We start from the raw sequence: 26859 nt of genomic DNA, 5'->3' as shown, positions 1-26859 counted from the left end.
TCTCTCTCTCTCACTCCCAATCTCACTCTCTGACACTCCCAATCTCTCTCTCTCTCTCACACTCCCAATCTCTCTCTCTCTCACTCCCAATCTCTCTCTCTCTCTCACACTCCCAATCTCTCTCTCTCTCTCACACTCCCAATCTCTCTCTCTCACACTCCCAATCTCTCTCTCTCTCTCACTCCCAATCTCTCTCTCACACACTCCCAATCTCTCTCTCACACTCCCAATCTCTCTCTCACACTCCCAATCTCTCTCTCACACTCCCAATCTCTCTCTCACACTCCCAATCTCTCTCTCACACTCCCAATCTCTCTCTCACACTCCCAATCTCTCTCTCACACTCCCAATCTCTCTCACACTCCCAATCTCTCTCTCACACTCCAATCTCTCTCTCACACTCCCAATCTCTCTCTCACACACTCCCAATCTCTCTCTCTCACACTCCCAGTCTCTCTCTCACACACTCCCAATCTCTCTCTCTCACACTCCCAATCTCTCTCTCTCACACTCCCAATCTCTCTCTCTCACACTCCCAATCTCTCTCTCTCACACTCCCAATCTCTCTCTCTCTCTCACTCCCAATCTCTCTCTCTCTGACACTCCCAATCTCTCTCTCTCTCACTCCCAATCTCTCTCTCTCACACTCCCAATCTCTCTCTCTCTCACACTCCCAGTCTCTCTCTCACACACTCCCAATCTCTCTCTCTCTCTCACACTCCAATCTCTCTCTCACACTCCCAATCTCTCTCTCTCACTCCCAATCTCTCTCTCTCTCACTCCCAATCTCTCTCTCTCTCACTCCCAGTCTCTCTCTCTCACACTCCCAATCTCTCTCTCTCTCTCACTCAATTCAATTCAATTCAATTCAATTCAAATCGCTTTATTGGCATGATAAGGTACATCTTATGTTGCCAAAGCATCAAAATACATTTATGGTTGAACACATAAACGCAGTTCTATTCATACAGTGTATAAACAGGTATATCCCTGAGTGTATAAATATACATTCGCATTATTTATATATAATCTTTTCTTAGGTTTACTGGTTGTCCCTCTGTTCATGGCAAGCTGTAACATAGTGTGCCGCCAGTGCTACACAGCTTCTCTTCTCCCCCAGTAGGTATGGGAGTTTTTGGTCGTCATTCAAATTTCTGAATTCAGGGCATATTTGTGAGAATTTTTGGTAGCAATTCTCCCTGATGCCCTGATATTTTCCACAGGTTGTGAGGAAGTGCATCTCTGTCTCCACTACTCCCTGACTGCAGTGAGAGCATATCCTGTCCTCTCTTGGCAGCCTGGTCTGCCTTTTTCGATCGCTAGGCTATGTTCGCTAAGTCTGTACCTTGTCAAGGTTTTTCTCAGTTTGTTATCCTTTACCATGGTCAGGTACTCAGCCATGTTGTATTGTCTGTTTAGGGCCAAGTAGCAATTGAGTTTGCTTTGGGTTTTTGTTGTTTCTGCCCAATATGACAGGTATTTTTCCTTTTGTTTAGTGACAATTGTGTTGGGTCGAATTCTCTGTGCTACGATGTCACTGTCCTGGGGCTGGTTATTGTTAGTAGTGTTAGTGGTTGCTTCACTGAAACACTCCCAATCTCTCTCTCTCACACTCCCAATCTCTCTCTCTCACTCCCAATCTCACTCTCTGACACTCCCAATCTCTCTCTCTCTCACACTCCCAATCTCTCTCTCTGACACTCCCAATCTCTCTCTCTCTCTCTCACTCCCAATCTCTCTCTCTCTCTCTCTCACACTCCCAATCTCTCTCTCTCTCTCTCACACTCCCAATCTCTCTCTCTCACTCCCAATCTCTCTCTCTCACACTCCCAATCTCTCTCTCTCACACTCCCAATCTCTCTCTCTCACACTCCCAATCTCTCTCTCTCACACTCCCAATCTCTCTCTCTCACACTCCCAATCTCTCTCTCAATTCAAATGCTTTATTGGCATGAAAGTTTACAGAGAACCATATTGCCAAAGCTTACATAGCAAAAAGGTACAGTTTTCCAACATTCTGTAGGTGTCAATCGATTTGACATTTGTTGGGTACATACAATATTACTTTTAAACAATATTAATTTTAAACAGTCTTTGTACTTCATTTGGTACGTTCAATATTAATTTTAAACAGTCTTAATTTTAAACAGTCCTCAGGTTGTGACATGTTGTTACATATTTGGCCCCAAGGTATGGTCTGTCTCCTTCTCCTAGGACTAATCTCAATTTTGACAGGTCATCCAATTCCTTGAAATCTGGGGTTGTTTGGCTTAGCTTGTTGAATAATATGTTTCTTGATGTGTTGAATTTTTCGCATTTTAGGAGGAAATGCATCTCTGTTTCAACCTCGCCGGCCAGACATTGATCGCATATTCTATTCTCTCTAGGCTGCCAGGATTTCTTGTATCTGCCTTTTTCAATTTCCAGTTGGTGGTCGCTTAGTCTGTACCTGGTGAGGGTCTGTCTCTGTTTTGTGTCTCTGATGGTCGTGAGGTAGTCTGCTAGTTTATATTCTCTTTTTAGGGCCCGGTAACATTCTAATCTGCTTTGGCTTTCGGTTATTTTGTTCCAATGTTCCAGGTAGGTTTCTTTGCATTTTTTAATGATTTGGTTCACTCGGATTGGTGTTTGGACGGCTGTGTTGGTCTGGGGCTGGTCAGGGTCCGGCTGAGTACTTAGTTTCAGTAGCAGCTGACTCAGGGGACTCTTTTCTGGGTTTAGCTCTTGGGTCTGAAAGGCTTTGAAATGAAGGGTGTCTGGGGAGCTAGATTTGAGGTGATTTAGGAAGTTTAGTGCTCGTTTTTGGATGTTTATCAGTGGGTATCTGCCTAGTTCGGCTCTGCATGCATTTGTTGGCGTTTTTCTTTGGGTGCGAAGGATGCTTCGGCAGAATTCTGCATGTAGGGCTTCTATTGTGTGTTTTTCCCATTTAGTGTAGCTTTGGTGATTTAGCGGGCCCCATACTTCACTACCGTACAGTGCAATGGGCAGGATTATGCTGTCAAATATTTTGAGCCAGATTTTGATTGGGATTTGGATGTTGTAGAATTTTCTTTTTATTGCATATAGGGCTCTTCGGGCTTTTTCTTTTAGTGCATTCACTGCTATGCTGAAGCTCCCTGATGCTGTAATAGTTAGACCAAGGTAGGTGTAGCTCATAGTGTGTCCTATAGCGGTATCACTGAGGGTAAATTGGTATTTGTTTTCCTGACATCTGGGCCTTTTTTGAAAAATCATGATGTTGGTTTTCTTTAGATTTACTGTTAGAGCCCAATTTTGGCAGTATTTGTCGAGTAGGTCTAGTTGTTGCTCTCACTCACACTCCCAATCTCTCTCTCTCTCACACTCCCAATCTCTCTCTCTCCCCCCAGTCTCTCTCTCTCCCCCCAGTCTCTCTCTCTCCCCCCCCAGTCTCTCTCTCTCCCCCCCCAGTCTCTCTCTCTCCCCCCCCAGTCTCTCTCTCTCCCCCCCCAGTCTCTCTCTCTCCCCCCAGTCTCTCTCTCTCCCCCCAGTCTCTCTCTCTCCCCCCCAGTCTCTCTCTCTCCCCCCCAGTCTCTCTCTCTCCCCCCGTCTCTCTCTCTCCCCCCCAGTCTCTCTCTCTCCCCCCCAGTCTCTCTCTCTCCCCCCCAGTCTCTCTCTCTCCCCCCCCAGTCTCTCTCTCTCCCCCCCAGTCTCTCTCTCTCCCCCCCAGTCTCTCTCTCTCCCCCCCAGTCTCTCTCTCTCCCCCCCAGTCTCTCTCTCTCCCCCCAGTCTCTCTCTCTCCCCCCCAGTCTCTCTCTCTCCCCCCCAGTCTCTCTCTCTCCCCCCCAGTCTCTCTCTCTCCCCCCCAGTCTCTCTCTCTCCTCCAGTCTCTCTCTCCGCAGTCTCTCTCCGCAGTCTCTCTCTCCCCCCAGTCTCTCTCTCTCCCCTCCAGTCTTTCTCTCCCCCAGTCTCTCTCTCCCCCCAGTCTCTCTCTCTCTCTCCCCAACTCTCTCCCTCTCCCCCCAGTCTCTCTCTCTCTCTCTCTCTCCCCCACTCTCTCCCTCTCCCTCCACTCTCTCCCTCTCCCCCCAAGTCTCTCTCTCTCCCCATCTCTCTCTCTCTCCCCTCAGTCTCTCTCTCTCTCTCCCCCCCACCCCCGGTCTCTCTCTCTCCCCCCGTCGTGCTCTCTCTCTCTATCTCCCCAGTCTCTCGCTCTCTCCCCAGTCTCTCTCTCCCTTCGCCCATCTCTGTTTCTCTCCCCCCGTCTCTCTCTCTCCCCGTCTCTCTCCCCCAGTCTCTCTCTCTCTCCCCCTCAGTCTCACTCTCTCTCTCTCCCCATTCTCTCTCTCTCTTTCCCCAGTCTCTCTCCTCTCTCTCCCCCCGTCTCTCTACTCTCTCTCTTTCTCTCCCCCATCTCTCTCTCTCTCCCCCAGTCTCCCTCTCTCCCCCTCAGTCGCTCTCTCTCTCCCTCAGTCTCTCTCTCTCTCTCCCCAGTCTCTCCCTCTCTCTCCCCAGTCTCTCTCTCTCTCACCCCTCAGTCTCTCTCCCCCCATTCTCTCTCTCTCTCCCGTCTCTCTCCTCTCTCTCCCCCCAGTCTCTCTCTCTCACACTCCCAATCTCTCTCTTTCACACTCCCAATCTCTCTCTCTCACACACTTCCAATCTCTCTCTCACACTCCCAATCTCTCTCTCTGACACTCCCAATCTCTCTCTCTCTTACACTCCCAATCTCTCTCTCACACTCCAAATTTCTCTCTCTCTCACACTCCCAGTCTCTCTCTCTCACACTCCCAGTCTCTCTCTCTCACACTCCCAGTCTCTCTCTCTCTCACACTCCCAATCTCTCTCTCTCTCACACTCCCAATCTCTCTCTCTCTCACACTCCCAATCTCTCTCTCTCTGACACTCCCAATCTCTCTCTCTCTCACACTCCCAATCTCTCTCTCTCTCACACTCCCAATCTCTCTCTCTCTCACACTCCCAATCTCTCTTTCATCACACTCCCAATCTCTCTCTCACACTCCCAATCTCTCTCTCTCACACACTCCCAATCTCTCTCTCTCTCACACTCCCAATCTCTCTCTCTCACACTCCCAATCTCTCTCTCTCTCACACTCCCAATCTCTCTCTCTCTCTCTCACACTCCCAATCTCTCACACTCCCAATCTCTCACACTCCCAATCTCTCTCTCACACTCCCAATCTCTCTCTCACACTCCCAATCTCTCTCTCTCACACTCCCAATCTCTCTCTCTCGCTCCCAATCTCTCTCACACTCCCAATCTCTCTCTCACACTCCCAATCTCTCTCTCTCACACTCCCAATCTCTCTCTCTCTCCTTCCCTCTCTCTCTCTCTCTCCTTCCCTCTCTCTCTCCTTCCCTCTCTCTCTCTCTCTCCTTCCCTCTCTCTCTTCCCCCCCAGTCGCTCCCTCTCTCTCTTCCAACAACAACATGCCCTCAAAAAAGCCTCGGCGCTCACTCTCTCTCTCTTTCCCCCCCGCTCGCTCTCTTTCCCCCCCGCTTGCTCTCTCTCTTTCCCCCCCCGCTCTCTCTCTCTCTTTTCCCCCCCCCCCCGCTCTCTCTCTCTCTTCCCCCCCCCCCACTCGCTCGCTCTCTCTCTTCCAACAACAACATGCCCTCGAAAAAGCCTCGGCAACGCCGGGCTCCCCCCAGCTAGTATTATATAATAGGGCCCCAAAGTCTATCTGCTGTAAAACCAGCAGCCAGTTCATATCCATCTTGACTCCAGTTGAACACAGTAAATAAATATCAAAATTTAGTAGAAGCCAAAACAGTGTTCGAACAACATAATGAACAGAGTTTGTTGTTCCATCATTCTCCACTGAAGCTTGTTATACTATAGTACTCAATCACCATGCTTCCTTCTTTGGCTTTGAAGGGATGATAGACTGTGCTACAGATTTCTTCACAGCCATTGTTAACAGCACTCTGTGGTCAACTAAAAGAGTCGGAATAGAACAGTAAGCTCCTTCATAGCCCTCCATTCAATAACCTAGCCACAAACTGGCAAAAGTCATCCAATTAAGGCAGGGGGGCTTAAATGTCAGTTAAAGCTAGAATTCATACTGAAGAATCTCTGGCTTGGAGCCAGACTTGAATCGCAAATATTTGTTATGTTGGTTTTCATGCAGAAGTGCCACTAAACTGCAAGAAGTTAAAAAATTATACTTAAATTGAACTTCATAACTGAAAATAATTCTATTCATTAACGGAGAGATAAATGCATAAAGAGGTATTAGTCCGAGTAGGTGTCAGTTTATATTTCATTTTATATTTCTACTGAAAATGAAGTGAAAAAAGCACTGGGATTCAGGGAAACCTGCTGTATTATCACTCAGCTGTTCTTTGCGCATCCTAGGAGTGTTGTGCAAAGGAATTTCCACGTCAATTTCCGACACTGCTGACCTATTTATAGATGTTAAGCTGAGGTACAGAGTGATAGTCGTGAGTATGCTTAGTCCTTTCATTGGCTTTAACCAGCATTCGTTTTTAGCTTTTTGAAAATAGTGATGATATAAAACCAAAATTCCTCAGCCGTGCAGCACTGTATGAATTAAACATTTATGGAGCAAACGCTGTTTAAAAAACACTAAGCAAAAACAAATGTTCCAGTTGCAGCAATTCAAATATGCAGCTATACTAGGTGACATGTAATTCCTGAACTTGTACAGGAAACTTTTTTTTATCCGGCACCGACGGGACCGACGTGGTGCCGGTTCATCAAAAATTCCGGATAACTGAAAGCTATAGTAAAAGATACGGAGAGCTGACAGCTCCGTATAAAGCAACAAACCCTGTTGCTTAAGTGCAGAACAATGGCCACAAGTTCCAAGCGTCTCTGTAGCTTAGCAACAGCTGCAGCCACACCCTTGCACAGCAACAGATGAGGAAGGCAAGTACAATATGAAGTAAAACTTACCTGAACCTACTCCTGAATTTTGCCGGTTAACTGAGATTTCCGGTTATTTAGATGCCGGTAAATCGAAAGTTTCCTGTAATACACTTTCAACATCAGCGGGGGCATGAAATGGGCGGGAGCGGATTGGCCGCCCGTTATACACTCCGCCCGAAAAACAGGTGGGCTGTATAACAGGCGGCTGATCAGTTACCACTTGTTTTACATCCTCGCCGAGTTGAAAGTTCCTCCCAGCATCGCAGAGCTAAATTGCTACAATTAGTGACAAACTCCAGGGCAGATTTGTCTTGTGTTTTACATCATCGGTAGTAAATTTGGTAAGGCCAAAAGCAGTTTACTTGATAACCTATACAGAAGACGTTTACCTCCAAGTTGTGACAATTTAAATCCCCACTCTCAGTGCTGAAGGGCAGTGATTGATATGATGATCTTCAAGTTTAAATCAAATAAATCACTTAGTAACATGGTGCTGTTGAGACCACACCCTAACCACCCCCAAGCACCAAAGGCAAATTTGTATTTGGAGATTTTCCTAAATATGCAAGCAAATTTGGAATTACCCTCTCCTTCAGGTTTAAATGGTCCTCACCAAACTCAACAGCCAATTCTGTCAACATTTCTGATCCAGGATAATCATGAACAGGATAAACAGCATCTGCAAAAACATAAAGATCCCTCTAAGAACAAGTAATTGACTGCATCAAAAGGGATTATTTAAAACAATATGGAAATGACCTATGTAAACATCATATTCTGAGGCTTAAAATAGTGAGCTCAAGAAGAATATGTGGGGACTGTGTATAGGATATTGATAGAGCCAAAAGACTGTGCTTTATTAGTAACTTAATTATATTTTGTAATTAATGCAAGTCAAACATCTCTGTTGCAGTTCTGTAGCCTTTACAGATTGGTATGTCAGTCAAAGCTTAAGGGCTCAAATTGGGCATTAGCTTTAATATCATTTAAATACACCTTTATAGCACATATATTTGGCCAAAATAGCTATCCAATGATAACAGCTAATGTACAGCTAGTGAATGATTCTATTGTAGTTGGGCCTTAATACACAAAATAACAAATCAAGAAAAGCTTTGGCCCATTTCTGACAGCTGAAGGTCAGAACCAGTTGGGCTCATCATCCTTATACACTAGATTTTCCATCTATTGACTATGTACGGACAGAAATCTAGCCTTATGTTCCCAGCCTTGCAGCTATGACAGGATTGCACAATACAAGTGAAAGAAAATGTTGAAACTACTATAAGTAAAAATAACTACAATGCAGTAAACTTCAAAGTAATCCCCACACAGCCCTGAGACTTGATTAAAAAAACTGATAAATAAAACATGTTCCCATAGAAAGAAAAAATTCTTACAAGCTGTTCATTTTTCCTATACTGTCCTTGAGAGTTTCTGGATTATATAAAGTTTAACTCCATGACTTTACCCAATTGCTACCGGATGTGTGCAGTAAAGTAAGAACAACTTACAGTAATTTTATAAATGGTGCCTAGAAGTTTATTATGTTGTGAAATGTTTCTTCAATTAAGAATATAAAAATTGAGAATATAAAAAAAGGAGTGAAAAGTCTTTATTTTTTGAAATTAAAATGTAGTGTTCCTTCCTCCACTCGATGAGTACCATTTCATACATCTTCAAAATCAGACAGACTATGGAATCAAGTTAAACAAAATACTTTTAACATCTATTTTTGTTCAGCAAATTGCCATTTGTCAAATCATAGCAGCAATTCTACTGTCAATGCCAATTACAGCATACTACTTCTTTAAGATCTTGCACGAATACAGTTATATCACTTTCAAACTGAACTTTAGTGGAAAAGCGTGGGAGCGGACTCCGCCGCCTAATATAAATGCACTTACACTCGAGTTGCTCTAAATCCTGGAGAATCAGCTTTTCCACACTTTCACCTCTTTTCTTCATTTGCTCCAAGTAGCAAAGGACAGACTTGGGTAATTCATCAGAGTCCTAAAATATCAATGACTCCAGTTAGCAAAATTTACTTAAATTATTTGTGTCCCTAAAACATTTAAAAGGCCAGCAGCATACTGTAATCAATTGTTCAATACAATAGAACAGCAACAGTACTCTCCAATATACTACAGAATATCTATGAAAACTTTTTTTAAACTATGCTCCTGATTTGTACCATCAAATACAAACATAAAAAAATTATTGCATATGGGAATTATTAACTGGGTATTTCAGTTCTGTACAAATCAACTGCTATTAACTTTACGATTTATCTAAACAGGCACATATTTTTCATCCCATTCCCTTTAAAAATGATTATTTTTTTCCCTTTCTTTCTGGGTTCCCTCGTGTACTCGCTGACTTAAAGTGTAGTCAGCTGACCTATTCCCAGGCCACTTTATTGCAATTTGAACTAATTGCTTGGAAAAGAGTCTCCTTTCAGTCACCTTACGAGAGATTTAACAATTTACTACATGGGAAATTGCATGTACGAATCTGCTTCCTGGCACTAAGTGATAGCCTTCCAACAAATTCACCTTTGATTACAAAGAAGCGTTTTTTTGCTGCTCGATTATGCTCAACTGGCTGAACTACTTTTTCAAATGGTCAGGATAGGAGTGATTCAACTCTGCTTAACCACTCACTCGCAAATTTAATTTAATGGGGGTGATTTTAACTTTGGACGATGGTGTAACACGCATGCCATTGAAGTTAGTAGAGTCAAAAGTACAACCAATCTGTTTATGACCTTTTAAAATGTCATTTTAGCTTTTGTCTCACGAATGTGTCTCATTAAAGTTGCAACAGTAAATCTGTAACAAATCAGCAATAGATGAAATTAACAAAATGACTTTAAAGCATCTAGCGCCTGTGGCACTGTGCCTCTGGCGGTGACATCATCGCCGTGTGCAGCGCCCCACTCGTGCACTTCGCTCGCGCCCCCTGACCTACCGCCAGACGCTATGTCCGACAGGGTCAGGGTGCCGTGTTTGCGGCCGGGGCATCGCAAATTAAAGGGCAGGTGTCGGGCGGCCATTTTTTGGGGGGCCGCCTGCCAGGACCTGCCCCCTCTCGCCTCCTCCAGCGGGGTGCCGGCCGCGATCGGTCAGCCCGGCACTCCTCTTGAATGTCGGGCTCTTTTGCCGGCACCCCGCTCCCCGGTGGTCCAGCAGGGCTGCACTAGGCCCCTCCCCTTTAATCAGGAGAGGGAGGCCTGCAGTACTGTGGCGCTACGTACCGACGTGCGTGGCGCTGCTGCACGTAGCGCCGCGATATTCAATGGGAGCACCCGAAGAGGGAGGGGGAACACTTCCAGTAGCACCCCGCCTCCTGCTTGGGGGCGCTACCATTCAATTTCAGGTGTGGGGGTGCTAATTTTTACGGGGCGCTGCCCTGGCGAAGTTAGCGCCCCAAAGGGGGCGCGACCCAATTTTTCCCCCAAGAAAACTGCAAATAAACAAAATACATGTCAGAGAGTGCTTGTAACTGCAAATATTCAGTTGCTGGCACCACTTACTGGTTTATTATGCAAAACTGTTAACCAACATTTATCCTATACTCATATTTTAATGCCATCTTTGGTTTATATATTTGCACAGCTTTATTAACTTTGCTTATATATGGATTGCAAAAAAATGCAAAACCATCAACATCTTTATTTGAAAGCATTATATTAAGAAAGTCATTTTGCAATAAATTATTTACTAATATATATATATAGATATTGCAGGCAAACACTGAAATGTTATTACAAAAAACACTGATGATACAAAGGCTAAAAAGGACAGCATATATTACAAAGTAGGTTGAAGATTTTTATTGCTTAACTGTTTCAATATATTTAAATGCAATTTTGTAACAAATTTAAGCTTACATGATCTGGTTCAAGGAGAATCTCTTCTTCAGAGATTTGCTCCTCAAGACCCTCTAGATCTAATGGGGAAATGTTGATTTTGCTTAATTCAGCTTCAATGGCTTCTTCAAGCAGTTTGTCTTCATCCATTATTTCCTTTTAAAATAACATACGACAGTATTTGAACATCAAATGTACTTTGGTAATACATTTAAACTGGCAGGTACAGCAAAGAAAATGACCACCTGGTGCAACACGGAATCACAAATAACCGTAGCAACATTTCATAGTGAGGGCCGGGGGGGGGGGGGCGCAGAAGGAGGGAGGGGGCGAGGGCAAGGAGGGAGGGAGGGGGCAAGGGCAAGGAGGGAGGGAGGGAGGGAGGGGGAATGGGCAAGGAGGGAGGGAGGGAGGGGGAAAGGGCAAGGAGGGAGGGAGGGAGGGGGAAAGGGCAAGGAGGGAGGGAGGGAGGGGGAAAGGGCAAGGAGGGAGGGAGGGGGAAAGGGCAAGGAGGGAGGGAGGGAGGGGGAAAGGGCAAGGAGGGAGGGAGGGAGGGGGAGAGGGCAAGGAGGGAGGGGAGAGGGCAAGGTGGGAGGGAGGAAGGGGGAGAGGGCAAGGAGGGAAGGAGGGAGGGGGGAGAGGGCAAGGAGGGAGAGAGGAAGGGGGAGAGGGCAAGGAGTGAGTGAGGGAGGGGGAGAGGGCAAGAAGGAAAGGGGGGAAAGGGCAAGGAGGGAGGGGGAGAGGACAAGGAGGGGGGAGAGGGCAATGAGGGACGGGGAGAAGGCAATGAGGGACGGGGAGAAGGCAAGGAGGGACGGGGAGAAGGCAAGGAGGGACGGGGAGAAGGCAAGGAGGGACGGGGAGAAGGCAAGGAGGGACGGGGAGAAGGCAAGGAGGGACGGGGAGAAGGCAAGGAGGGAGGGGGAAGAAGGCAAGGAGGGAGGGGGAGAAGGCAAGGAGGGAGGGGGAGAAGGCAAGGAGGGACGGGGAGAAGGCAAGGAGGGACGGGGAGAAGGCAAGGAGGGACGGGGAGAAGGCAAGGAGGGACGGGGAGAAGGCAAGGAGGGACGGGGAGAAGGCAAGGAGGGACGGGGAGAAGGCAAGGAGGGACGGGGAGAAGGCAAGGAGGGAGGGGGAAGAAGGCAAGGAGGGAGGGGGAAGAAGGCAAGGAGGGACGGGGAGAAGGCAAGGAGGGACGGGGAGAAGGCAAGGAGGGACGGGGAGAAGGCAAGGAGGGACGGGGAGAAGGCAAGGAGGGACGGGGAGAAGGCAAGGAGGGACGGGGAGAAGGCAAGGAGGGACGGGGAGAAGGCAAGGAGGGACGGGGAGAAGGCAAGGAGGGACGGGGAGAAGGCAAGGGGGGACGGGGAGAAGGCAAGGAGGGACGGGGAGAAGGCAAGGAGGGAGGGGGAAGAAGGCAAGGAGGGAGGGGGAAGAAGGCAAGGAGGGACGGGGAGAAGGCAAGGAGGGACGGGGAGAAGGCAAGGAGGGACGGGGAGAAGGCAAGGAGGGACGGGGAGAAGGCAAGGAGGGACGGGGAGAAGGCAAGGAGGGACGGGGAGAAGGCAAGGAGGGACGGGGAGAAGGCAAGGAGGGACGGGGAGAAGGCAAGGAGGGAGGGGGAAGAAGGCAAGGAGGGAGGGGGAGAAGGCAAGGAGGGACGGGGAGAAGGCAAGGAGGGACGGGGAGAAGGCAAGGAGGGACGGGGAGAAGGCAAGGAGGGACGGGGAGAAGGCAAGGAGGGACGGGGAGAAGGCAAGGAGGGAGGGGGAGAAGGCAAGGAGGGACGGGGAGAAGGCAAGGAGGGACGGGGAGAAGGCAAGGAGGGACGGGGAGAAGGCAAGGGGGGACGGGGAGAAGGCAAGGGGGGACGGGGAGAAGGCAAGGAGGGACGGGGAGAAGGCAAGGAGGGACGGGGAGAAGGCAAGGAGGGAGGGGGAAGAAGGCAAGGAGGGAGGGGGAAGAAGGCAAGGAGGGACGGGGAGAAGGCAAGGAGGGACGGGGAGAAGGCAAGGAGGGACGGGGAGAAGGCAAGGAGGGACGGGGAGAAGGCAAGGAGGGAGGGGGGAGAAGGCAAGGAGGGACGGGGAGAATGCAAGGAGGTAGGGGGAGAATGTAAGGAGGGAGACAGAGAAGGAAGGTGAGAATTAGGGGGAGGGTAGCAATAGCCTGACAGTGGGGGGTGGCATCCTGGGTATTGCAGCATTTGTTTGTAAGTTTCTAAGAAATCTCCACAAACACTCAGTTCTGTATTTTGTGATTGGTTCCTGACATCTGTCTGTGTGTGCGCACCACTTTTAAAAAAAAAACTTGCTTACAAGATATGCTGACACTGGCAATACCACATTTACTGCCCATCTCTAGCAGCTATGAAAAGGTGATGGTGGGCCTTCTTAATGAACTGCTGCTGTAGTTATACATGGCACCAACAATGATGTTAAGTAGAGAATGCCAGGATTTTGATCCAGCAAAGATGAACTTATCTCTCTGACTCTACGGCCCCGATTTTCTGGCCGCCGTCGGGCGGCTTTTCATGCGGCCGGGGGCCGAAAATCGGCGAAAAAGCGGGTCGGGACCCCCCCCCCGCCTGATTCCCCGCTCCGTCCGACTTTCGGACTGCCAGTTCCCCGCACCCCGCTTCAGTCCCGGCCGCCGCTGGCGGGACTGGTCGTCGGAGCACTAACAAGGAATTATCTGCTTGTTGAAGTTGATTTTCCCGTGCCGTTGCAACTTTGGGGCTTTCCCCACCTGAAACCCGCCTGCGGGGAACCCCGCTGCTGAGAGCTGGCGTGAAGCTTGCTAGCTGTCAGCTGCAGGTAAGAAGAAGCTGCGATTTAAAGGGCCAGCACCTGTATGTTGAAGGACCTTGTTGTTGCAGGTTTGGGGCTACTTCTTCAAGGCTTAGGCACAGCTGTGGAAGGTTGGAGCCTCACACACTTCTCCAATGCGATCTCCTGGGAAGCCCCTCTCACCACCCTCACTCAGCGCTTCCTCAGCGGAGGCATCTACGAGAAGCGTGGGTCGCCTTTTTTTCCTTCCCTTCTTGCCATTAGAGGATCTCCAGCAGCAGAGGCGGCAGCAGCAGAACCGGCAACAGCAGGATGAGCACCAGGCTGCTGCTCACTCACCTGAAGCTGCACAGGCCAGAAGGGGCCAGTGCTTGGAAGTGGCTTGAGAGCACCTTGCTGCGCTTTAGGGGGCCATGGGGACCCATATCTGCACTGGCAGTCCTACTCAGAAGGACTTCCATGAGGATCTGGTTTCTCTGTTCAACAGATGGCCAACGCTCAAGAGATGTCATTCTCTTATGTGCACTCACCATGTTTTCTGTACCCTGGTGAGTTATCTCCTCCATGGAGGTTGCCAACCTTTCCATGGTGATGCGTTCATGCGCCAATGGCTCCACAAAGGCTCTGCTCATGGTCGCTTGGGACTCCTCCATTCGCTCCACACTCGCAGCGACCCTGGAGACAAAACCTGCCAGAGACTCCTGCATCTGTACATGGAGATCCAGCACCTCTTCTCTTGTGGATGGACCCAGAGGCAGAGGGTCGACATGCAGCGCAGCTGAGCCGAGCTGGCAGAGTCCTGCGCCCTCCGACGAGGACTCTCCACTGCTGTCCCTGTCTCCAGAATCTGCTGAGGCTCACTTGTGAGCTGTGAAACACCAGGTGACAACACTACTCTATGTCCCGAAGGTCCCCCCCGAGGTGTGAGTGTCTGCGCTTACTTCTGCTGACGCTGCGCCCTCAGAGGTTGGAGCTTCCTCTGAGGAGTCTGGCTGCACAGCCTCTTCCTCCTCCAGTGAGGACGGGGGCTCTGGATGGTACTGTGGGGGAGTAAAGGAAGGAGATAGAAATGTAATGCCAAGGTTCTTCTGGTGACTCCCAGCGAGTTGGCATCTGCTGACACCTGCATCCATGCAGCATTGGTCTCAGTGGGAGGCCTCTTCCTCCCTGACCTAGGGAAGAGGACCTCCCTGTGGGCCCTAACCCCATCCAATAATGCCTGCAGTGAAGCCTCATCGAATTTGGAGGCAGCTCGGGGTCTGGCACTGCCCACAGCTGCTGCAGGCTCCTCTGCCATCCTGTATGGTTCATTTGGAAGTCTTCAGAGGATGCAGTGCTTGCTATGGACCTTGAAAGCACCACGAATGATGACATCATGCTGTGGGGATTTCTGACACGAATTGGACAATTAGCAAGGCTTCCCACATGCTGGGAATTAATTGGCCACGTGAGGGAAAATTGCGTGGAGCTAGCTGACACTTTTTTATGTGTGTCAGAAACCCCACATTCGGGGAAATCCGACCATTCCCCACACAAGCCGAAAATCAGGGCCTACATCTCACTCTCCAGCTGTGCCTGTGTCTGGTTCTCTCGAGGCTCACATTTTGCGTGTCTATTCCTCTCTGGCGCTCTCACCCTCTCAGTCATCACTAATTAGATAGTTTACATTTTCTATCAAAAACACAGCTTATTCTAGTTAGGCACAAAGCAAAATATTGCAGATGCTGGAAATCTGAAGTTAAAACAGGAAATGCTGGAAACATTCAACAGGTCAGGCATTATCTGACGAAAGGCCACTGAACTGCAACGTTAACCCTACTATCCTCTCGTCACAGATGCTGCCTGGCCTGCTGAGCTTTTCCAGCATCATCTGATTCGCATTAGACCCCTTTTATAGAATCATGGAATGATACAGCGCAGGAGGCCATTCGGCCCATCATCCATGTGCCGGCTCTTTGGTAAAGCTATTCAATTAATCCCATGCCCTCGTTCTTTCCCCAGAGCCCTTTAATTTTTTTCCCTTTGAGTATTCATCCAATTCTCTTTTGAATGATCCTATTGAAATTGCTTCCACCACCCCTCAGGCCGTGCACTCCAGAATTTTGCCCGAGAAGCTATCAAAATTCAAGAATGGTTTTCTCTCCTTTTTCTCCTATGTGCAGTCTAGCCTCTCTGGTTTTTTTAAAAAAGCTCTTTAACCTGAATAAAGATTTTGAAATAGGCCCTCTGGTTTTTCTTCAGATAATTCTGAAAAACAATGAAGCTGGAAGCTGAAAAGAAACTTGAGCTAAATGCTTTAGATGCATTCTAGAAAATTGGGTACACCACACATTGAATGAAGCATTTTATACACAAATAATATCTAATAAATTTTCACTATCAGTTCCCATGATAGTTGAAAGTTAAGTGTGAAGCTGGATACGTGACAGAGTCTGAGTTCGAGTTGAGTTGAAAGGGGCCATTAAATATTAGGACCGGAAAGAGGAGAAACAGAGGGGCTGTGGAAAGGTTGGTGCTGATGAGTGTAAGAATAAAAATATATGTTTTGTATGTGTGATGGACTCGAGACTATTAATATAAGATGTATGTAATAATAAAGATAAATTTGATGTGTATGGATCTCCCCTGGTAAGGCAACAGCACGAAACTTAACAAAGGAAACCTGCATAACAGGATAATCCCCACAGAGACAGCATCGAAACTCAAGAGCCACTAAAAGGTGTCAACAAACAATTAACTTAAGCAAGAAATGGCACCAGCCACTGCAGACAGTCACATGTTCAAAGGAAAGCCAATCAAGAACTGCCATGAATCTAAAACCCAATCATGGGGTCTTAGCAATTTAGGAGGAGAGACAATGGACTTAAAAAGATATAAAACAAGAAACCCAAAGACTCTCTCGCTCTCCCTCTCTGGACGACCACGCGGAGAAGCAAGAAGCCCTCCCTCTGTAGACCAGACCAAGAAGCAAGGAGAAAGGCCGCGTGCATTGCTTGACTCAGGGAAGTGCCAGTCTGTGTAAATCTAACCCATTACCTTACGTATTGTAATCGAGTCGTCTATAAATATCAGTAGGCTATTGTTTTGATGTGCATGAGTGTGTGTGTTTAATAAACTTGCATGAGTGTGTGTTTTTAATAAACTTATTCCAAATAGTTTCAAAAGAATTGGTCTTGCTGTCAATTTAATGCAAGTCGAAATAAAAATCTTACAAAACTGGGGGCTTGTCCGGGATCTGGCGAGACAGCTTTAGAGATCATTCTTTTAAACAATTGGAAATTTCCACCTGTGGTGCGAAGTTTAAAAGTAAATTCAAAAGACATAGGATGAAGGGATCGGGGCATACAAAAAGCCAGCAAAAGACGTAGCTGTAGCCTACCATGAAAAAATATACAAAAAGGACTTACAAGAGTTACGGGCACGATGCATCTGTAAGGGCCAACACGTGTCCTTTGGGGAGCTCGTGGCATTTATCCAGGAGAGGGTAGCTGAGGGAAAGCTAAGCCCCAAACAGGCAAACAGTCTCTTGGCATTCGTGGCACATTACCGTGCTCAGAGCGATGAGGAATTAATGAGGCAGGATGTAAAAGAGATTTGAGATTTAAAGGGGGATATACACGATTTAAAAGAACTAAAAGCCAAAGAGATTCAACTAAAAGAGAAAGAGATTCAAAATATGAAAGAACAGAAAAAAGAAGGCATCCAGCTTGTTAGGCAGTTAAAGGAGGGAGAAATCCAGCATATGAGACAAGAAATCGATCGATTAGGCCACAGTATCAGGCAACTAGAAAGAGGAGCCGAGCAGGCAGCTTCGTTGCTACAGCAACAAAGCCTCTCAAATTTAAATGCAGGAGCAGCAGTCATAGCAGCAAATGAAATGAGGTTAGAGCTCAAGAAATATAGATTGGAAAACCTGGGGCTCCGGCAGGAAGTAGAAGACATTAGGGGGGCATTAAGGGAAACAATTAAGAAGTCACATAGGGAGGCAGACCACTCCCGGTGCCACCTAGAAATAGCGCGGCTAAAGAGTAAAGTAGGGCAGCAACAGGCTCTAGTATCCACAGTAACACTGGGAGCCATAACAGAGACAACAGAAGGGGACGAGGGGGAGACAGATTGGGAAGAGGAAGGCAGTCAGTATAATCCCCAGGAGGGGGGTGATGGATGGGATACCTTTTGGAGACAAGGGCCAACCGTAGCAGTAGTGACCACCCCTTTATGGCGTAATGTGCATGGTCATATCACTAGTAACCATACCAACTCATGGCCCATATCTGGTGCTGACACCACGGCGTGTAGGCACGAGTTGGGGCCCATTAATGATGGGGACGACCCACTAGTAGTTAATAGGAGGTGGGCAGATTTCAGGAGGAGTTTCCCCGAGTTAGAAGTGGGAGACTTAACACGTTTCCTCCTCTTGGCCTGTTCCACTTCTTTAAAAAATAATCTGCCAGATGCGATCCTCCAGCGTGCTACAGCAACCGATGCAGTCGTGACCGAGATCCTAAACCATTTAGGGGATCCAAAACTTAAACTTAGTGGCTTTGCTTAGTCAGACCAAACAACGCCCAGATGAAACCCCTAGAGCCTTCAGTAATCGCCTGTACGATATCTATGAACGTACCCAGAACCAGGCACCTACAAATGCTGCAGCAGGAAAGAATCAGGAACAATTCAAAATGATGTTCCTGACCCAATTCCACTCTTTAGTTAAAACCACCCTGGGCATAGCCATGAGGCCCGCCGATCAGTGGACAGATATAGAGACTAACGTTCAAAGAGCCTGGGAGATGGTAAAAGACCAGTTAAAGGTGAAGTCACCACCCACCGCACAAAAGCCAGTGTCAGCGGTGGAGGGACCTAGGTACTACCCCTTTAGGGGACAGTGCTTTAATTGTAAGAAGGAAGGTCACCTAGCAAAACACTGCAGGAGACCCAGACAGGCATGGGACCACGATGCAACGCATAGATACCTCCCGAGGGATGAACCTGAACCCTCTGGGATGGAACAATTGGCTCAGTTAGTTACCCTACTAAAACAGGATGAATCCAAGCCCTCTGGGACGGATCAACGATTGGACCAGTTGATAACCCTCATGAAAGCCCAAATTGTCACGGGGGGATGCAAAATCATTTACCCGTGCATGCAATCGTCAATGCACACCCACTGGAGGGACCCCTCCAAAGATCCACCTTATGACGGGGTTTGGCCCCCCAAAGATTGGTCGGAAGTGGGGTTCCGACGTGATGGTAGCGGGAGACCTGTAGTCCTTGTTGTTTTAAAAGGGGGCCGGCAGCAGATTATGCTTATAGACACTGGCTCAGCCATTACCATCATCCACACCCCATACCTTGAATGTCATGCAGCGGCGGGCAAGGGTTGTACGGCCCTTAAAGGGTTTAATGGTGATACGACCACCACATATACAGGGAAGGCCTCTGAACTTCAGTTGGGAGGCCTCACCTGTAAGGTCCCAGCGCCGATGCTGATGACCACCCCCGACGGAAGGGGAATTTTAGGGACTGATGTGTTGGATCAGTATGGCGCGGTAATAGATTACAATCTGGACTGTGTTTGGATGGAATTGAGAAATAATGCAAAAGTGATAGAAATTTCTGATGCTCACTCTGTTTTTGCTATCAAAAAGCCATCCGAGTATGACCCTCCGGGGAGCGAAAATGAAGCTGTGGCAAAACTAATTCAGGAACACCTAGCAGCATTTGCCACGTGCAAGCATAACTGTAGAAAAATGGCAGGCGAAGAGTCTATTGAGGGACCCTCCCACTCATTCACCAAACAGTACCCCATCCCAAGGGAGAGTCACCCTTACATCCGAGACACCATAAAATCCCTAGTCGAGCAGGGTGTTGTTAGGACAGGCACTTTCACAACCAATTCACCCACATGGCCGGTTAAAAAGCCTGATAGCAGCTGGCGACTGACTATTGATTACAGAAAGTTAAATTCTGTAACGCCAGCCTGCTCACCGGTAGTAACAGAAGCTCCCACCATATTATCTCAAATTCCTGCTGGTTCCAAGTACTTCTCGACCCTTGACATCACCAATGGATTCTGGAGAATCCCTGTTAAAAGGGAGAACCAGTACAAATTTGCGTTCTCATTTGAGGACCAGAGCTACACCTGGACATGACTGCCTCAGGGGTTCCACAATGCCCCCACGATCTTCACAAAGGAATGGCTGCAGTTTTAAAAGACTTTTCCCGCCCTACCTGCTTGCTACAGTACGTAGACGATCTACTGCTGGCAACCGATAACATGGAGAAACATCTGTCCCTTTTGCATGAACTGTTGACATTGTTGGCTCAGGCGGGACTAAAGGTGAATCCCCGTAGGTAAAGGAATGGGTCACCTTTCTGGGAGTGTCCATTTCTCCAGAGGGATCGTCCCCCGACTCTTATAAGTGGAGATAATACACTACCAAAACAGCCCTACGATCATCCTTGGGTTTGGTGGAGTACCAAAGGAACTTTATCCCAGGCTTTGCAGAGTGCGCAAAGCCCCTGTATGATTTGATAAAACTGCAGGGTGATGACATACGCCTGGCATCGACTGATGCTCACACCCAGTCCGTGGCCAAATTAAAAACTGCAGTGATACAGGCCACATGTCTGATTCATCCGGATCCCACGCAGCCCTTCCATTTGGAGGTCGGGGCCACAGAACAAAGCCTCGCCGCAGTTCAAACGCGAGCTGATCAACTACAGCCCATTGCATATACGTCTCGAATCTTACAGGGGGCAGAAGACATATACCGCGTGTGAGCGCCACCTGCTGGCCATTTTCTGGGCGGTACATTGTTTTACCTTTATTTCTGGGCGACAAGCGACCATCCTTCACAGCGCTCACACGCCTCTGAACCGACTGATGAAACCTGGAGATTCGCTAGTTTCCTCGCAGCGCCTCAGCAAATGGGCATTGGAATTTATGGAAAGAGACACTGGTATAATTTCCAAATCCACCACATTGTTGCCACAATTTCTGGTTTATGAGGGGGAACTGCATGAATGTCCACTACCCCGATTATCTTTGAGACCCATGCTGTGCAGAAAGAGCCCATACAGGGAGCCCCAGATGTCTTCATCGATGGGTCCTCGTATCACATCGAGGGATTCCCCCCACACCGGGTATGCTGTGGTATTGCCAGAGAACCACCCAGCGACGATGCCACCGACAGTCCTCACAATATGCAGAAATCGCCACACTTCTAACCGCCGGGAAAGAAACCTCAGATAGACGTGTGAATATTTGGTCAGATAGTGCCTATGTTATAAACACCATGCTCTCCTTGCCCCTATACCACAAAAATGATTACCGTACAATAGACGGTAAGGCCCTGGTCCACGGGACCTGGTTACGCCTGCTCTGGTCATACCTTAAACAGCGATCCCAGCCCCGCTTCATAGGAAAGGTAGCAGCCCATAGAAAAGGGGATCCACATAGTGAGGGAAATTCCAGAGCAGACAGAGCAGCCAAGGATGCTGCGATTGATGGGGAGATAGAGGATATAGTTGTTGAGCCCTGCAATGCTGTTAGCAAGGGCTCCCCAACAGATCACCTAGATTTAAAATCCCTGCAGCAGCAATACTGGCCATACGCCATTGTAAGTGCCTGGCACGAGGAAGGCAGACCCCTTCCTCAACCGACAGCCTGGGCCCCCAATACCACACTAGGCACTGCCCCTGACAGACCCCTTCCTCAACCGACAGCCTGGGCCCCCAATACCACACCAGTCACTGCCCCTGACAGACCCCTTCCCCAACCGACAGCCTGGGCCCCCAATACCACGCTAGACACTGCCCCTGACAGACCCCTTCCCTAACCGACAGCCTGGGCCCCCAATACCACACTAGGCACTGCCCCTGACAGACCCCTTCCTCAACCGACAGCCTGGGCCCCTAATACCACACTAGTCACTGCCCCTGACAGACCCCTTCCTCAACCGACAGCCTGGGCCCCCAATACCACACTAGGCACTGCCCCTGACAGACCCCTTCCTCAACCGACAGCCTGGGCCCCCAATACCACACTAGACACTGCCCCTGACAGACCCCTTCCCCAACCGACAGCCTGGGCCCCCAATACCACACTAGGCACTGCCCCTGACAGACCCCTTCCCCAACCGACAGCCTGGGCCCCCAATACCACACTAGGCACTGCCCCTGACAGACCCCTTCCTCAACCGACAGCCTGGGCCCCTAACACCACACTAGCCACTGCCCCTGACAGACCCCTTCCCCAACCGACAGCCTGGGCCCCCAACACCACACTAGACACTGCCCCTGACAGACCCCTTCCCCAACCGACAGCCTGGGCCCCCAATACCACACTAGGCACTGCCCCTGACAGACCCCTTCCCCAACCGACAGCCTGGGCCCCCAATACCACACTAGACACTGCCCCTGACAGACCCCTTCCCCAACCGACAGCCTGGGCCCCCAATACCACACTAGACACTGCCCCTGACAGACCCCTTCCCCAACCGACAGCCTGGGCCCCCAATACCACACTAGACACTGCCCCTGACAGACCCCTTCCCCAACCGACAGCCTGGGCCCCCAATACCACACTAGACACTGCCCCTGACAGGCCCCTTCCCCAACCGACAGCCTGGGCCCCCCAATACCACACTAGACACTGCCCCTGACAGGCCCCTTCCTCAACCGACAGCCTGGGCCCCCAATCATCATCGGCGACCTCTCGAATTCGAGTATGGTATGTCCTTCATCAGTCATCTACTTGTGGGTCTTCAGGTGGCTGTGGAGGCCAATCCGAGATCCACAGACTCTACTACAGTGTGGGCATGTAAGACTATTGGTAGTAACTGGAGTATAGGTCTTCTTAAGTTGTTGTCTCTCCTTACGGCGCTGGCGTTTATCCTCAGCGGCACGCTGGAGATTCTTTTCATGTAGTGCGGCACCGTTGTGGATGCATTTTCTCCAATTGTCTCTGTCCAGTGCGATTTCCTCCCAGTTATTAATATCGATATGGAACTTTTTAAGGATTACTTTGATGTTATCTTTGTAACGCTTCTTTTGACCACCAGGAGACCTCTGCCCTTCCTTCAGCTGGGAGTACAGAACCTGTTTTGGGAGACGTGAGTCTGACATGCGAATGACATGTCCAATCCATCGGAGTTGATGCTGCATGATGAGCGTAGTGATGCTGTAGATAATGGCCTCTTACAAGTATACTCCAGTTGGTACGCTTGTCCTCCCAGCTGACCCTCAAGATTTTGCGTAGAGAGCGTTGGTGGTATTGCTCTAAGGCTTTGAGATGTCTACTGTACGTAGTCCAGGTTTCAGCTCCATATAAAAAGGTGGGAAAGATGATGGCTTTGTATACAAGAATTTTAGTTTGGACTTGGAGGTCATGATTTTCAAAGACTCTCCTCCTCAGTTTAGAAAAGGCTGCACTTGCACAACTCAGGCGGTGATGGATTTCAGAATCAATGTCAGCTTTGGAGGATAAATGGCTACCAAGATATGGAAAGGTGTTGACATTTTCAAGGGTGTTATTATCAATCTTTATAGAGGGAGGAGTTGCAAGCTGATTAGGTGGTGGCTGGTGGAGCACTTGGGTTTTCTTTATATTCATGGTGAGGCCCAGAAGTTTGTAGGCTCTGGAAAAAGCATTCAAGGTGTTTTGTAGATCATGCTCGGAAAGAGCTGTGATGGCGTTATCATCTGCATACTGTAACTCCTTAATGGTAATGATGGAGACTTTGCTCTTGGCCTTAAGCCTATTGAGATACCACACTAGGCACTGCCCCTGACAGACCCCTTCCCCAACCGACAGCCTGGGCCCCCAATACCACACTAGACACTGCCCCTGACAGACCCCTTCCCCAACCGACAGCCTGGGCCCCTAATACCATACTAGACACTGCCTCTGACTCAGCGGAGCAGTTGCTGATGTTCAAAAGAAAGCCACACGCCTCCCCGGTGGTGTGTGTTCCACCAGAGGTGGGTCAGGAACTGCTCTCCCTCTTTCACTCCCACCACATGGCAGGGCACTATTCGGCCCTGGTGACCTTCTATAAGGTAGCATCCACAGTTTGGTGGCCTTCCATGAGGGAAACAATCAACCTATATGTGGCACAATGCCTGCTGTGCCTGCAGCACAATCCTCCCGCACGCACTAACCGAGCCTTGCTTCAAAGCGCGCCCCCACCTCAAGGGCCATGGACTCGCCTCCAGATAGACTTCATTGGGCCACTTCCAGAAGCGCAAGGCAATTTTCAGCATGCCCTAGTGGTGGTGGATCAATTCACTAAATGGATCGAAGCATTCCCCTGCTGCTCCAACACTGCAATCACGGCAGCCAAAAATACTATTAAATCATGTGTTTTGTAGGTGGGGAGTACCGGTCCAAGTGGACAGTGATCAAGGTTCGCACTTTACCGGTAAGATTTTTACCCACTTGCAGGAAATGTTGGGGATAGAACACAAACTACATATTGCTCACCACCCCCAGTCGTCCGGAGGGGTCGAAAGGGGAACAGGACCCTCAAATTAATGTTAACAAAAATGTGTGCAGACCACCCCACTCAATGGGCTAACATGCTACCAATGTGCTTAATGGCAATGAGGTCCACACCTCATAAAACAACAGGAGTCTCCCTATATCAGGCCATGACGGGGAGACTCACGAGAACACCAGGCCAGCTAACACTAACGGGGATGAGCCCCTTGACAATGGAACCATGTAGTTCCAAGTGGCTGGAACAAGTGGTAGATCACACCGATCAGAAGAATCGATTTGTGGCCACGAAATTGGAGAAGTCAAAAAGACAACTTAAAAGGTACTTTGACAAGAAAGTACCTTTGAGTATCAGGTGGGGGACATTGTAATGATTCAAAATTATGGGAAAAAGAAGCATGCTTTTCAGCCCAGGTGGTGGGGACCGCATACGATTATAGACCGATTGAACCCCGCTGTTTATTTGATTCAGTTACCGGGGGAAAAGGGCGTTAAGTACAAGAAATGGTATCATATTAACCAGTTAAAAACTGCACTGATCTTGTTTCCCACAGGACCATGATACGGATACAGATGACACAGAACAATGTCATAAAAGGTTAACTACCCTGGTCTTCTTCAAAATAGTGCCATAGGATCTTTTACATCCACCTGAGAGGGCAGACGGGGCCTCAGTTTAACGTCTCATCCGAAAGACGGCACCTCTCAGCACTGCACTGGCGTGTCGGCCTAGATTTTTGTGCTCAAGGCTCTGGAGTGGGATTTGAAACCCACAACCTTCTGACTCAGAGGCGAGAGTGCTACCAACTGAGCCACACTAATGAGGAAAGTTATGGTTCTAAAGGTCACTGAAATGAAATGTTACTTTTCTCAGCATCACCGATGCTGTCTGGCCTGCTGAGAGTTTCCAGCATCGAATTAGGCCCCTTTTGCCCGAGAGCGGTTCTAAAGAATTTGTTGAGCATGAAATAAATTGCTGGGATGAGATGTGAGCAGGAAAGAACGAGTTGAAACACAGTGAGAGTAAAGGCATGGCGGAGTCTGGGGTGCAGTTTTATTCCATTTTGAATATTTCCTGGGTGGTTTTTTTTGCTGCAAGTGACATGGTGAATATTGGTGGTCGGGTTGCTCTATTTAAATCAATCTGCGCTGACAAACCCTCGTTGAATGACTAACAACTGCGACATAATCACTGCAAATTTGGTAACTGATTGCCAGGAAATAATAAGCCAGTACAGATCTACACTAACATGTACATTTCAGAAGTCAACACCCCCCTGAGATTACTGGGGAGAGGGGGTTGAAATCCTGAGAACCTGGTTTCCCCCCCCAATCGCTGTTTACAGGATGTACTGTAGGAAAAACATCAGTAAAACAAAAATTCACTGTGAAATAGAAAATGAAAGAGTCGCAACGCACCAGGCTGCGAGTTGGGGGCGTGGAACAGCGCGGATTTCAACCCCGCTAAACCTCACACACACACACCCACACCCAAGGGTTCATTTACCTCTCAGGCCCGCCTGTCGCTCGCAGCTCCCTCTCCCACCTCAGCCGCGCCGCTGCTTCCAGCCACCACAAGGTCCGTCACCATGGCAGCGGGCCGGCGGCGCAGCGACGTGCTCGCCCTCGCTCCCCGGGCAGCACGCGTACGTCAGCGACGTGCTCGCTCCCCGGGCCGCACGCGAACGTCAGCGACGTGCTCGCTCCCCGGGCCGCACGCGAACGTCAGCGACGTGCTCGCTCCCCGGCCAGCACGCGTACGTCAGCGACGGGCGCGCCGTGGCGACTTGTTCTATTTAAAATTTGCATAAATAGTAAATGGCAAAGTTCATTGGAATTTCATCGTTGGCTATAGTCGTATTTCCTAAAATCTAAACGACATTCCTCATAATTTTCAGCTGCCTGTCGATTGACATTGTTGTTTGTCCCCATGGGATAAAAGGGTCAGTGGCTGCCTGGATATGAAATTGGCTATGGGACAGAAAGCCCAGAGTTGGGCTGAACTGTTGTTTTTCAGACTGGAGGGAAGCGTGCAGTGGTACTGAGCAAATTGTTGGAGCTGTGGGCTGACAAGTCCCCGGGTCCTGATGGACTACAGCCTAGGGTCTTGAAAGAAGTGGCTAGTGAAATAGTTGATGCGTTGGTTTTAATTTTCCAAAATTCCCTAGATTCGGGGAAGGTTACATTAGATTGGAAAATAGCAAATGTAACTCCTTTATTCAAAAAGGGAGGGAGACAGAAAGCAGGAAACTACAGGCCAGTTAGCTTAACATCTGTCATAGGGAAGATGTTAGGAGCTATTATTAAAGATGTTATAGTAGGTCACTTGGAAAAGTTCATGGTAATCAGGCAGTCAACATGGTTTTGTGCAAGGGAAATCATGTCTAACCAATTTATTGGAGTTCCTTGAGGAAGTAACATCTGCTGTGGATAAAGGGGAACCAGTGGATATACTGTACTTATATTTCCAGAAGGCATTTGATAAGGTGCCACATCAAAGGTTATTGCGGAAAATAAAAGCTCATGGTGTAGGGGGTAACATATTGGCATGGATAGAAGATTGGCTAGCTAACTTCTTCTTCTTAGGCAGTCCCTCGGACCCGAGAATGACTTGCTTCCACACTAAAATTGAGTTCTCAGGTGACTGATGAGCCCAACACGGGACCTACAGTCTCTATCACAGGTGGGGCAGATGGTGGTTGAAGGGGCGGGTGGGTGGGGTGCTTGGGTTGACGTGCGCTCTTTCCGCTGTTTGCGCTTGGCTTCCACTTGCTCCTGGCGAAGAGACTCGATGGGTTTGGCGCCTTCCCGGATGCTTCTCCTC

At 48.7% G+C, this 26859-nt stretch overlaps 1 protein-coding gene across 4 annotated transcripts in view; it reads right to left on the bottom strand.

The window, feature by feature from the left end:
- Positions 1 to 25651, bottom strand: part of lrriq1 (leucine-rich repeats and IQ motif containing 1) — a 223927-nt gene extending 198276 nt beyond the window's left edge. The window contains exons 1-4 of one of the 4 annotated variants that reach the window (XM_086009304.1): positions 25543 to 25651; positions 10767 to 10901; positions 8782 to 8887; positions 7459 to 7553 (exon numbers count right to left, since the gene is read on the bottom strand). In XM_086009304.1, the coding sequence (XP_085865430.1) occupies positions 7459 to 7553; positions 8782 to 8887; positions 10767 to 10895 (330 nt within the window). In that variant the 5' untranslated portion in view covers positions 10896 to 10901; positions 25543 to 25651. Of the gene's footprint in view, positions 1 to 7458; positions 7554 to 8781; positions 8888 to 10766; positions 10902 to 25542 lie in introns of those variants that run through there. The other 3 variants (XM_086009305.1, XM_086009306.1, XM_086009307.1) reach the window with 3 other exon arrangements.
- Positions 25652 to 26859: the final 1208 nt, after the last annotated feature.

The sequence above is a fragment of the Somniosus microcephalus genome, chromosome 16 (genome assembly GCF_052327205.1).
Source record: "Somniosus microcephalus isolate GS21.2 chromosome 16, FLI_Smic_1.0, whole genome shotgun sequence".
Classification (NCBI taxonomy): Eukaryota; Metazoa; Chordata; class Chondrichthyes; order Squaliformes; family Somniosidae; genus Somniosus; species Somniosus microcephalus.
Note: the sequence above shows the minus strand (reverse complement) of the source record. Positions and strands in the feature narration are given on the sequence as shown.